Source organism: Bos grunniens, chromosome X, assembly GCF_055505025.1.
Source record: "Bos grunniens cultivar Pamir isolate PY7600 chromosome X, Bosgru_T2T1.0, whole genome shotgun sequence".
In the NCBI taxonomy this organism is placed as follows: domain Eukaryota; kingdom Metazoa; phylum Chordata; class Mammalia; order Artiodactyla; family Bovidae; genus Bos; species Bos grunniens.
This window is the reverse complement of record NC_141194.1, coordinates 64389970-64402597: the sequence shown is the minus strand read 5'-3', so window position 1 is coordinate 64402597 and position 12628 is coordinate 64389970. Positions and strand designations below refer to the sequence as shown.

Genomic DNA, 12628 nt, shown 5'->3' with positions numbered 1-12628 from the left:
GCGTAGGTGGCAGGCGGCTCCGGCGCGCTTTCTGAAGTGGCCAAGTTCCTAGACTGGAGCAAAGACGCCAACGGCGCGGCCATTTAGTTCCCGACGCCGCGAAGACGAGTACGCCTCGGGCCTGGGGGCGGCGCCGAAGCGGTCGGGACTCAGCGGCTGCCGGGGACCCTCGCAGGTCCCCCGCCTTCCTTCCCCAAATCCCCAGAAGGTGGCCGCCAGTCCCAAGGCGGGGAACCCCTAGGACACATGGCCACTCGGGACGGCGTGACCGGGTCCAGGGGCAGGAAGTTCCAGCCAGAGTGCGGCGAGCGTGGAGTCAGGGAAATGGGATCTCCTCGCTCCCGGAGGGGAAGGGAGGGAAGGGCCGAGGACGGGTGGGGAGGGTGGGGGAGGGGTGGACGCAGAGCGGGCGCGTGCTGGCGCCCCCAGAGGCGGGGTGCAAGCGGGGCCGCCAGCCCTGGCGCGGCTTACCTAACTCTTCCTCGTGGTCCTCCCGGCCGAGCAGGCGGTAGGGAAGGCGGCGGCGGAGGCGCACGGTGCGCCGGAACAGACTGTCGGTGCGGCGCCCCAGGGCCAGCAGGTGCCCCTCGAGGTCCTCGAGCAGAGCCAACGAGTGGCCGCAGAGGTCGGCGAGCTGCCGGAGCACGCTGAGCGCGGCCAGGTGGCTCACGTCGCGGAGCTCGGTCAGCGGCTGTGGCGGGTTTCGCGGGCACAGGCGCTGGGGCACCACCGTGCGCCTGTAGAACGGCATCCCGGGCGTGGGCGCGGGGGACCAGTCTGTCGGCGCGGCCGGCTCGCCCCGAACGGCGACCCTGACCCGAGCGCCCCTGAGCGGCGGCCCCAGCTCCGGGTGAAGCAGGCCCCTGGGCGCGGGCTGACGAGCGGGCGGGTTCCCAGCCTGGAGCGCCGACTCCCCCCAGGGCTGCACACTCGCTGGAGCCACCAGTCTCTCTGACTCTGGTTCGCTGGGCTCCTCCTCCTCCTCCCCGCCTTTCTCCACCTCCTCTTCCCTCACTCTGCTACTTCGGGATCCCCCCACCCACTTTTTTTTTTTTTTTTTTTTTGCGGTCAGAGATTCACAGATTAACGCTTGATCCCAGAGAGGAGGGAAAGGGAAGTGGGAGTAAAAAAGATCGAGCTGGAGGGTGAAAGAAGGAATGTCTGTGAGAGTGGGGTGTGTATATGATGTTCGTTCGGTGTTGTGTGCCCACGTCCTCCTGTTGTAGCTCCAGTCCCAGTACTTATGGTTAAATTTCTTTTCTGCTTCAGTGTGTGTGTGCTTTAAACTTTTTCTTCGTAAATAATAGAAATTCAAGCGCACCCGTGCCTACAGCAGCTAGTAACCAGCGGAGACCCGCAGAATAGTCTGACCTCATTCCTCTAGATTCCCTTTCCCAAACATGTACTCAGTGCCACACACAGACTAGACGACTAGACTGTGAGCACAGCCTTCTACCGCCCAGGAGCTTGGAAAAGAGTGGGGAAAGAACCAAATATCTTACTCGACTGTTCAGGAGGGCAGAGTTTCTGGGGAGTCCTGGACTACTGTTAGCCTGTTAAGGCTCTGGAATGAATGAGTGAGTGAATGAAAGAATGCATGAATGAAAACAAACCCATTCTCTGGAACAGCAGATTCCGTCCAGATAGAGGGACACAGATCCATATTTTAAGCAAAAAAAAAAAAAAAGGGGGGGTGCCCAGGGCCCCTTCTTCCTGGCAAGGCCTCTGGGCTGAGACGACCTCTATCTCGGGCCTCAGTGCACTCCTAGGATGCCCACTGAGGAGGTGGTATAGGAGCCAGGATGTGTTTTCAGTACTGGCAACCCTGTGGTCACGTCCTGATTTCTCTCCATTCTAGAAGGTAGAAGAGTGGGGGATAGTGGCATCCTCAGAAAATCAGAATCCCCAAGTGTTCATATGTCCTTGTGCACTTGGGCAGTTTCCACTCAGAACATTTATTTTCAACACATCCAGTCTCCCATCTGATTCTCCTCTCACTTCTTTGACTTTGGTGTGGTTCCACTTCTTCCTTCTGGTAATTCTCTCCTCATCTTTCCTCCTAAAAAATGTTCCCATTCTTATAATCCTTTAGTAAAACACCTTGAACAGAATACGTGTGTCTGCACTAATGATCCTGAATGTGACCTGTTTTTATTCATTTCTTTCAGAGAATTCCCCCTTAAGCGGTTCAAGATTCTACTACTAGTTAAAAGTAATCTGGGGCTTTCCTGGTGGTCCAGGGGTTAAGACACCAAGCTCCCACCGCAGGGGGCACAGATTTGATCCCTGCTCAGGAAACTAAGATCCCCACATGCCAGGTGGCCAAAATAATAAATAAAGAATATCTGATTACCCTTTTCAGTAAATAGGTATCCCTGGTTCAGTAAATTGGAACATGGATACTAGAAAAGTTGGGTTCTGCTTCAAAGAAGAATAAACAAATGGGCAAAAGATAGTCCTTTTTCTGAACCATAAAATCAAGTTGTAGAATGAGGACCTGAAATTCTCTGTTCAGCAAACTTAAACCTGAGCCAACACAGTGACTGGCAGGAAGTAGGGACTTGGCTGGGTTCTCCAGGGATAATTTTCCTTAACCTATGGGCTGTTTAAACTGATCTCCATTCTGGAGAAAAAGAAATGAGGTACCAGCAGATTGAATGAGACTGTGTGGGCAGAGCTTCGCTGCCAGAGGGCGGCAGGCCTGGGCCAGGCCTGGTGTCTGAGCTGCGCTCACTGCTCTGGTTCCTAAAGCCGCCGAATCTTTCAGAGCTCTCTAATAACAAGCTCAACTGCAAGCAAATCAGCGTTAACCCCACGCCCTTCCCCCCAGCCGAATCTGCTCACTCCAGCCTCTTCAGAGCGCTGGCCCTGGTTTTCATCAAGGAAACATCAAGAACTTGCAATGGGGCCACCTCAGAACAGAGCCCTTCCTCCCTTCCCAGGGCCAGAGGCACACTGCACATCCCATGGAAGAAGTCAAGGGAATATACGTACATTTCCACGTTCCTTCATATCTCCAGTCTCTTCCCAACAGGAAAGGTGAGACCTCAAGTGAGAAGCAGGCCTGCATGTAGAAAGCCTCTGAGGAAGGAGCACAGGGGTCTGAATCCAGTCTTTGGAGGGAGGGTTGGGGTTCTAGAAGTACCACACTCCAGCCAAGCTGTCTGGGACAGGCAAGAAGCTAAGGTGAAGGATTCTGCCCCACGCTCCCACATCACCCCTCCACCCCTGCACAGTATCCTCACAATCATTCTTGTTTAGTAGTAATGATACTGTTTATGTAATGACATTGTCTCTCCCTCTGTACTGTTGGTTGCATGAGGAAAGGAACCATGTCTGTCTTACTCACTGCTATGTTCCCAGTACCAAGCCTAACAATTGGCACCCAGGAGGTACTCAGAAAATATATGTTCATGAATGAGTAAATGAAGCTGGTCTAGAGGCAGAGCCTGATATGAAGAGCCTTACTAAAGTATTTAACTTGGCCCAAGAGGCAACAGAAACATTGTGGATTCTGGAGCAGAACACTGTGACTCAGGGAAGGGGCAAGGATGCTATGCCTCATCTGTGCCCATGTCTCCAGGGCCAGGTAGCCAGAAAGTACTCCTTGAATGAAACACTTGCTTTGAGTTGTTTAAAAGTTTGGCACTTCATGTCTAAGAGGCCCCTACCAACCAAGCTGAGAATGCTGGGTGCTTTCTACTCACCCACCAGCTCCCAGACTCCAGGCCTATAGTAGTTCATCTGTTACTGTGCTCCGAGTTGCAATCTGAACCCAAGCAAGGCACACCTGTGGAGTTAGGTCTGCTGCTGCTGCTGCTGCTAAGTCGCTTCAGTCGTGTCTGACTCTGTGCAACCCCGTAGACGGCAGCCCACCAGGCTCCCCCGTCCCTGGGATTCTCCAGGCAAGAACACTGGAGTGGGTTGCCATTTCCTTCTCCAATGCATGAAAGTGAAAAGTGAAAGGGGAGTCACTCAGTCGTGTCCGACTCTTAGCGACCCCATGGACTGCAGCCTACCAGGCTCCTCCATCCATGGGAGTTTCCAGGCAAGAGTACTGGAGGGAGTTAGGTCTAGGTCTGGCCTAAAAGCAGAGACTAAGAAGTGACCAGGCAAGTAGGAGGGAAATGGGAAAGCTGACCACTCATGACCAGCAAGGCCTGTACTTTCCTTCCTACTTCCTGTCGTGGCTAACTACCTGCTGCTAAGAACCTAGAATTTCAATCAAAAACTGAATCTGAAAGAATAAATAGCATAGGATATGTCATTTCTCTTCCTCCAAACTGACAGTTTTCATAGCCTCAAAATGAATATGAACAAACTTCATACAACCTACCCAGCTTGCTAGTGCAGCCCTCCATCTGATTTCACCATGAAGAACAAGAAGGTTGTGCCCCCTGTTGCTACCTCTCAAATACACCTAAATAGTAGCATCTTACTGGCTAAGCAAAGATGCCAGTTTTTTCCTTTACATTCCTCTATAGTCAATCAATTGTTGTATCTACATTGTAAGAATATGTATTCCACCTCACACCCTCTTGCCAGGAGACTCCATAAAGATGCTTCCCTTACAAGGGAAAAAAAAAAAAAAAAAAAAAAAAAATATATATATATATATATATATATATATAGCCAGCAGGGGGCGGGGGAAGGCTGCTCCTCAGTTCCAAGTCTGAAATTCTGTTGTTCCCTGGTTCTAGTGTCTGTATCAAGGGAAATTAACAAGAACTGGCAAATACTAGACTGACTCTTGTTTAAAATGTCTATTACCCATTTTGGTATTAAGGCTTGGCTCTACAGTTAAAAACACAAGTAAGAACTCTCTCTCCTCGCAAAGAAAGTAGCCCAAAGAAAGCAAACTGGCAGCTTTTGGTTTTTCAATCAGAATAAAGCCCACACTCAAATAACAAGGCAGACAAAACCCATGCTAATTAACGCCACATTTTGAAGAGGGGATGTGGGGCGTGGAGCAGTGCTACAAGATTTGAGAGGAGAGAGCAAGCTTGTGCCCTTGAGGCAGCTGAGGCCGTGGAGTGGGGAAGGTTGCACCCCAAAGCTGGGCCTCCAGGGGTGGACTGGAAACTTACACAGCCATCAATCACCTCCCAGGGCAGTAGGCGTGTAAGCCTAAGATGGCTCAAGGTCCTCAGAGAAATTCTTTTCAGCCCAGACTCAATGCTTCACACACACACACACACACACACACACACACACACACACACGATACAGGGCAAACCATTCAAGAATTCCATGAGGAAATAAACCTTTATTTCAAAAATAAACTTTGATGTTGTTCGAACTTTGGCCCTGACTCTGAGCCCAGGCTGAAAGTGCGAGAAAAGACTTGCAGACTTGCAGTATTCTAAAAGAAACTGCAGGAGACTCCAGGAGAATGTGACCAGATTCTTTTTCACTCCCTCACCCTCATATCATACGTGGATCCCCCTCTCACCAGCAGTCCTCCACCCCTGACCCCACCATCATGTTTTCCCTCCCTCCCTTGTTAGGATATGGCTGTAATTAGGAACATTCAAATGTTTCATTCACTAGGTAATTTTATTTTAACATGCCTGCTTTGCTCAGGAGAAATCATATTAGGCCACTCCCTCATTATCCTACTTTTGACCTATCGACCACTCACCTTCCTCTGCAAACTCCTATCTCCCCACAAAATTCTAAAGCAGTAAGTATAAGTCATTCATCTCCCCAGGATGGGTTATGTCTGCCACACGATGACTTGTCTCCTATACATTTAATATTAAGGGTATATTTAGGTAATGACTTTGTCTGTCTCTACAACATTAATTTGGGAGTTGTTATACAGGTCAGGGTTTTGGATTAATGAAGGGAAAATACAAAACTGAATAATGTTTCAGCTTTATCAAGGACTCAAATATAGGTGACATGTGATCAGCCTTCCCTCTGTCCTGGGAAGTTATGCAGGACAGCATAGTGGTGACAGTCAAATGTGGGCTTTGGAGATACACTGATCTGATTTCAAGTCCCCAGCTCCATTGCCAGCCATGTCTTGTGCAGATTACTTAAACTCTCTGTGCCTCGATTTTCTCATCCATAAAATGAAGAAGGCTAATATCCAATTGATGTGCATGAGTATGGCTGTGCTGATATTCTGCAGGTGTCCATTCTGATCAGGGCCCATCCTGGTTGTTCAATATTTTTGACTATCACTCCTAAAAATGGGGGGCTTCCCTTGTGGCTCAGTTAGTAAAGAATCTGCCTGCAATGCAGGAGACCCAGGTTCAATCCCTAGGTTGGGAAAATCCTCTAAAGAAGGAAATTGCAACCCACTTCAGTATTCTTGCTTGGGAAATCCCATGGACAGAGGAGCCTGACAGGCTATGAGGTCCATGGTGTCTCAAGGATCAGACATGACTTAGCGAGTAAACCACCACCACCTAAAAATGGGGTGATCTTGGTATTTAGTTTGTTGGATCAGATTGCATGAGATAATGTACATAAAGTGCTTAACACTGTGCTTGGGCCATAGGAGATACTCAGATGTTATTATCAGTATACACAATAGTTCCCTGGTTATAACCAGGAAGGGACAGCCTAAAAATATAATGTAATACAGGGATTTTTTCAACAGCAATATCTTCAATTTCTAAGTAAATTCAATTTCAACTAACATTTCCAAGATATAGAAACATGAAATTTCAACCCAAATATAACATAGAAAGGCAATGAATCAGACAAGCTTCTCTGGTTTACTACCGATGGAGTTTATGGGATGGTCATGTATTTCATAGACTTGTCTCTATGACTACCTGTTTATACCTTTTGTGCCTGAGCTCACTAACAATCCAGTGGAAGCAGTATCAAGCTTGTAGTTCTTACAGCTTTACCAGCCATTTTGAAATCCTCCATTGGCCAAAACTATACCTTCTACATACATGTCCTCAAGATAAAAAATCCATTAACCCATAGAAGGGCTTCCCGGGTAGCTCAGTTGGTAAAGAATCTGCCTGCAATACGGGAGACCTGGGTTTGATTCCTGAGTCGGGAAGATCCCTTGGAGAAGGGAAAGGCTATCCACTCCAGTATTCTGGCCTGGAGAATTCCATGGACTGTATAGTTCATGGGGTCTCAAAGAGTTGGACACAACTGAGTGACTTTCACTTCACTTCAGCCCATGGAATCTCCAGCTACTTTAAATCTAGGCAATGCATTTTCATATTTTTAAAGAAGGAAGGGACTGTTTTTCTCTCTTCTCCATCCTAGGTCAACACAACCTCACATTCTTGCTTCAGAGTTTCTGTAGTTATACATTTTATTTTAATCAGGAATTGTCTAAATTTTGTCTCTTACCAAATTGCCTTTTAATTTATCAAAGGCTTCCTGACATTCAGATGTCTCACTTTCATTATCAAGCCTTTTCTCAGCCAATAAATGAGTAAGGGATTTATTAGATGAAACTGGGTATGAACTTATGGAAATAACCAGTGCCAGCCCTCTTCTGCTTCTTCTTTGTATGGGTTGATCCATCTCCCAATCATCTCAGCTAGATCTTAAATCAGTAGGAATCTGCTACTGCAAACTCTCTAATTCATAGACATCACCTCGAGCAATCAAAATGAACATTTGCTCACCTTCTTAGTATGCCCGGTTCCTGGAGTTACCTAGAGAGCGGTCTCCAAACATCCCAGATGAATTTCCATATTTACATTAAAAATGGCTGTCTCATCACTGTATGCAATTGCAAGATCATTCATTCAAGACAACAAAGTATTGTCCAGCATTGAAATATACTTTCAATATCAGAGGGAAATAAAGTCCATTTTTAGTCACTACCAAAGCAAATCAAGTGAATACTGTCCTTGTCCATTTTATGGATAAGGAAACCGAGGCACAGAGTGTTTAAATAACCTGTTCAAGAAACAATAGCAAAGTTGGTCTTGGCTTTGTGCATCCTAGATTATTTGGTTGCAAGCAATAAAAAAATCTAACTCAAAATCACTTAAACAATAAGGACATTTCATTTCAGTTCAGTTGCTCAGTCGTGTCCCAATCTTTGCAACACCATAAGATTATAAATGTCCTTATAAGCAGCACACTAGGCTGCCCCATCCATCACCAGCTCCCAGAGCTTGCTCAGACTCATGTCCATTGAGTCAGTGATGCCATCCAACCATCTCATCCTCTGTCATCCTCTTCTCCTCCTGCCCTCAATCTTTCCCAGCATCAGGATCTTTTCTAATGAGTCAGCTCTTCGCATCAGGTGGCCAAAGTCTAGAGTTTCACCTTCATTATCAGTCCTTCCAATGAATATTCAGGGTTGATTTCCTTTAGGATTGACTGGTTTGATCTTGCTGTCCAAGGGACTCTCAAGAGTCTTCTCCCACACCATAGTTCAAAAGCATCAGTTCTTCAGTGCTCAGCTTTCTTTATGGTCGAAGTCTCACATCCATATATGACTACTGGAAAAACCATAACTTTGACTGTATGGACCTTTGTTGGCAAAGTAATATCTCTGCTTTTTAATATGCTGTCTAGGTTTGTCATAGCTTTTCTTCCAAGGAGCAAGCATCTTTTAATGTCATGGCTGCAGTCACCATCAGCAGTGCATTTTTAGCCAAAGAAAATAAAGTCTTTCACTGTTTTCATTGTTTCCCCACCTATTTGCCGTGAAGTGATGGGACCAGATGCCATGATCTTAGTTTTTTGAATGTTGAGTTTTAAACAGCTTTTTCACTCTCCTCTTTCACTTGTGGAAGCTTTCTGATAGGGATAAGGACATTTAGAATCTTATAAAACAGGAAATCCAGATAAAGGGCAGGCTTGTTTCAGTCGTGTCCAACTCTTTGCCACCCTATGGACTGTAGCCTGCCAGAATCCTCTGTCCATGGGATTCTCCAGGCAAGAATACTGAAGTGGGTTGCCATGCCCTCCTCCAGGGGTTCTTCCCAGCCCAGGGATCGAATCCGCATCTCTTACGTCTCCTGCATTGGCAGGCGGATTCTTTACACCAGCGCCACCTGGGAAGCCCATGGATTTCTACTTCTGTAAGTTTTGTGAGTTTTTGCCTCATGTATTTTGAAGCTCTCTTGTTAAGTGCATACAAATTTAGAATTAATATTTCTTCTTGAAAATTGATACCTTTATCTTTATGCAGTGTCCCTTTTTGTCTCTGAAAATATTTACTGCTCTGCACTCTTCTTGGTCTGAAATTAATATAGTTAGTCCAGCTTTCTTTTGATCATATCTGCATGGCATATCTTTCTCCCATTTTACTTATAAACTATTTCTCCATATTTAAAGTGAAGACAGCATAGTTGCATCTTTTTATTTTTTTAATCTAATCTGACAATCTTCGTCTTTTAACTGGTGGGTTTAGTTCATTCATATTTAACATGATTATTGATATGTTTGCAATAAAATCTGTCATCTTGCTATTTCAATTGTCTTTACTTTTTTCCTCTTTTCTCTTGGGTTAATTGACCATTTTAAAATTATTTTTATTGTAGTAAAATATATATTATAATATATGTGATTTTAACCATTTTAAGTGTACAATTCAGTGGCATTAATTACATCCATCATATGTTTTCAAAACTTTTTCATCACCTAAAACAAAAGCTTTTTAACCATTAAACAATACATTTTCATTTCTGCCTTCCCAAAGCCCCAGGTAACCACTAATCTACTTTCTGTCTATTTGATTTTGCCAATTCTAGATATTTCAGGTAAGTGGAATCAGAAAATACTGGTCTTTTGTGTCTGAATATTTTTCATTTAGCATAATGTTTTCAAATTTTGTTCATGTTGCAGCATGTATCAGAACTTTATTCTTTTACTGGTTGAATAATATTCCATTGCATTATTTATCATCACATTGTGTTTGCCAATTAACCTGTTAATGGACATTGGGTTGTTTCTACCTTTTAACTATTGTGAATAGGCATAAAAATATATATTCGATACATTTTTTTTCCATTCTTTTAGGTGGTGGCTCAGATGGTAAAGAAATCTGCCTGCAATGCAGAAGACCCGGGTTCAGTACCTGGGTTGGGAAGATCCCCTGTGGAAGGAAATGGTAACCCACTCCAATATTCTTGCCTGGAGAATTCCATGGACAGAAGAGCCTGACGGGCTACAGTCCATGGGGTCGAAAAGAGTCAGACACAACTGAGTGACTAATACAGTAAGGTATGTCACTGGGTCATGTGGCAACTCTATATTTACCCTTTTAGAGGATCTACAAGAATGTTTTCCACAGAAACTACAGCATTTCAAATTCCCACCAGCAATGTATGATGGTCCAATTTCTCCACATCCTTGCCAACACTTGTCATTTTCTGTTTTTTTTTTCCCCCTTCTGTTATAGCCGTCCTGGTAGATGTGAGGTGGTATCTCATCATGGTTTTGATTTGCATTTCCCTAATGACTAATGATGTTGAACATCTTCTCATGTGATTACTAGCCATTTGTGTATCTTCTTTGTGGATAATGTCTTTTTGAATGCTTTGCCTATTTCTAAGAGGATCTTTTTACTGTCACATTGTAGGAGTTCTTTCGGAGAAGGCACTGGCACCCCACTCCAGTACTCTTGCCTGGAAAATCCCATGGACAGAGGAGTCTAGTAGGCTGCAGTCCGTGGGGTCACTAAGAGTCGTGTCACTTTTCCTTTTCCCTTTCATGCACTGGAGAAGGAAATGGCAACCCACTCCAGTGTTCTTACCTGGAGAATCCCAGGGACGGGGGAGCCTGGTGGGCTGCCATCTATGGGGTCGCACAGAGTCGGACACGACTGAAGCGACTTAGCAGCAGCAGCAGTAAGAGTTCTTTATACACTCTGTACATTAAACTCTTATCAGATATGAAATATCAGGCATAAGATTTGCAAATATTTTCTCCCATTCTATAGGTTATCTTTCTTCTTTCTTAATAATGTCATTTAATGCACAAAAAATTAATTTTGGTGAAGTCTAATTTATCTATTTTTCTTTTGTTGCCAGTGTTTTTTATGTTATGTCTAAGAATGCATTGCCAAATCTAAAGTCATGAAGATTGACTACTATGCTTTCTTCCAAGAAGTGTATGGCTTTAGCATTTATATTTATGTCTTAGATCCATTGTGAATTAATTTTTATATATGGTATGAAGTAGGGGTTCAAACTTCATTCTTTTGCACATGAATATCCAGTTTTCCCATCACCATCTATTAAAGAGAGTCTTCTTTTGCCATTGAATGGTCTTGACACCCTTGTTGAAAATGAATTGACCATATATGTATGAGTTTATATCTGGACTCTCAATTCTATTCCGTTTGTCTATATGTCCACCCTTATGCAAGGACTCCATTGATTTATAATATAATTTAATTATATTATATTTATTTATAAATATATAATTTATATTATATTTAATTATTTATAATATAATGTAATTATAATTTAATTATAATATGATATAATATAATTATAATTTAATTATAATATAATTATAATATGATATAATATAATCTATAATTACTATAGCTTTGTTGAAAGTTTTGAAATCAGTAAGTGTGAGTCCTCCAACTTTATTCCTTTTTTTAAAAATTGCTTTGGCTGTTTGGAGTCCATTACAATTCCATATGAATTTGAGGATTGGCTTTTCCATTTTTATTTTTTTAAAAAGTCATTGGAATTTTGATAGAGATTGCATTCAAACTATAGATTGCTTTGGGTAATATTGGCATTTTAGCAATATCAAGTCTTCCAATCCATGAACGTGGGACATGTTTCCATTTATTTGGGTCATAGTTACTTTGTTTCAGGAATGTTTTGTAGTTTTCAACATACAAGTCTTTAACCACCTTATTTAAGTTATTCCAAAATATTTTATCCTATAGGATGCTATTATAAATGAAATTGTTTTCTTAATTTCCTTCTTGGATTTTTCATTGATGGTACACAGAAACACAAATGATTTTTGAGTGTTGATCTTGTACCCTGCACCTTTACTGAATTTTTGCCCTAGTAGCTTTTATGCAGATTCTTTGAGCTTTTCTTTATATGGGATCATATCATCCAGGTTTACTTCTTTTCTTTTTTTTTTTTATTAGTGTCCTCTTTTATTTCTTTCACCAGTGTTTTATAGTTTTCTTTTTTTTTTTTAATTTGTTAATTTATCCTGAACCCTCCTCCCTCCTCCCTCCCCATACCATCCCTCTGGGTCGTCCCAGTGCACCAGCCCCAAGCATCCAGCATCGTGCATTGAACCTGGACTGGCATCTCGTTTCATACATGACATTTCACATGTTTCAATGCCATTCTCCCAGATCTTCCCACCCTCTCCCTCTCCCACAGAGTCCATAAGCCTGTTCTATACATCAGTGTCTCTTTTGCTGTCTCGTATACAGGGTTATCGTTACCATCTTTCTAAATTCCATATATATGCGTTAGTATACTGTATTGGTGTTTGTCCTTCTGGCTTACTTCACTCTGTATAATAGGCTCCAGTATCATCCACCTCATTAGAACTGATTCAAATGTATTCTTTTTAATGGCTGAGTAATACTCCATTGTGTATATGTACCACAGCTTTCTTATCCATTCATCTGCTGATGGACATCTAGGTTGTTTCCATGTCCTGGCTATTATAAACAGTGCTGCGATGAACATTG

General features: G+C 43.5%; 1 protein-coding gene across 4 annotated transcripts in view; it reads right to left on the bottom strand.

The window, feature by feature from the left end:
• The window catches only part of NHSL2 (NHS like 2), a 302976-nt gene extending 302022 nt beyond the window's left edge, over positions 1-954 (bottom strand). For 2 of the 4 annotated variants that reach the window (XM_086388885.1, XM_086388889.1), the window contains exon 1: positions 472-947. In XM_086388885.1, the coding sequence (XP_086245011.1) occupies positions 472-751 (280 nt within the window). In that variant the 5' untranslated portion in view covers positions 752-947. Of the gene's footprint in view, positions 1-471 lie in introns of all 4 variants that reach the window. The other 2 variants (XM_086388887.1, XM_086388891.1) reach the window with 2 other exon arrangements.
• Positions 955-12628: the final 11674 nt, after the last annotated feature.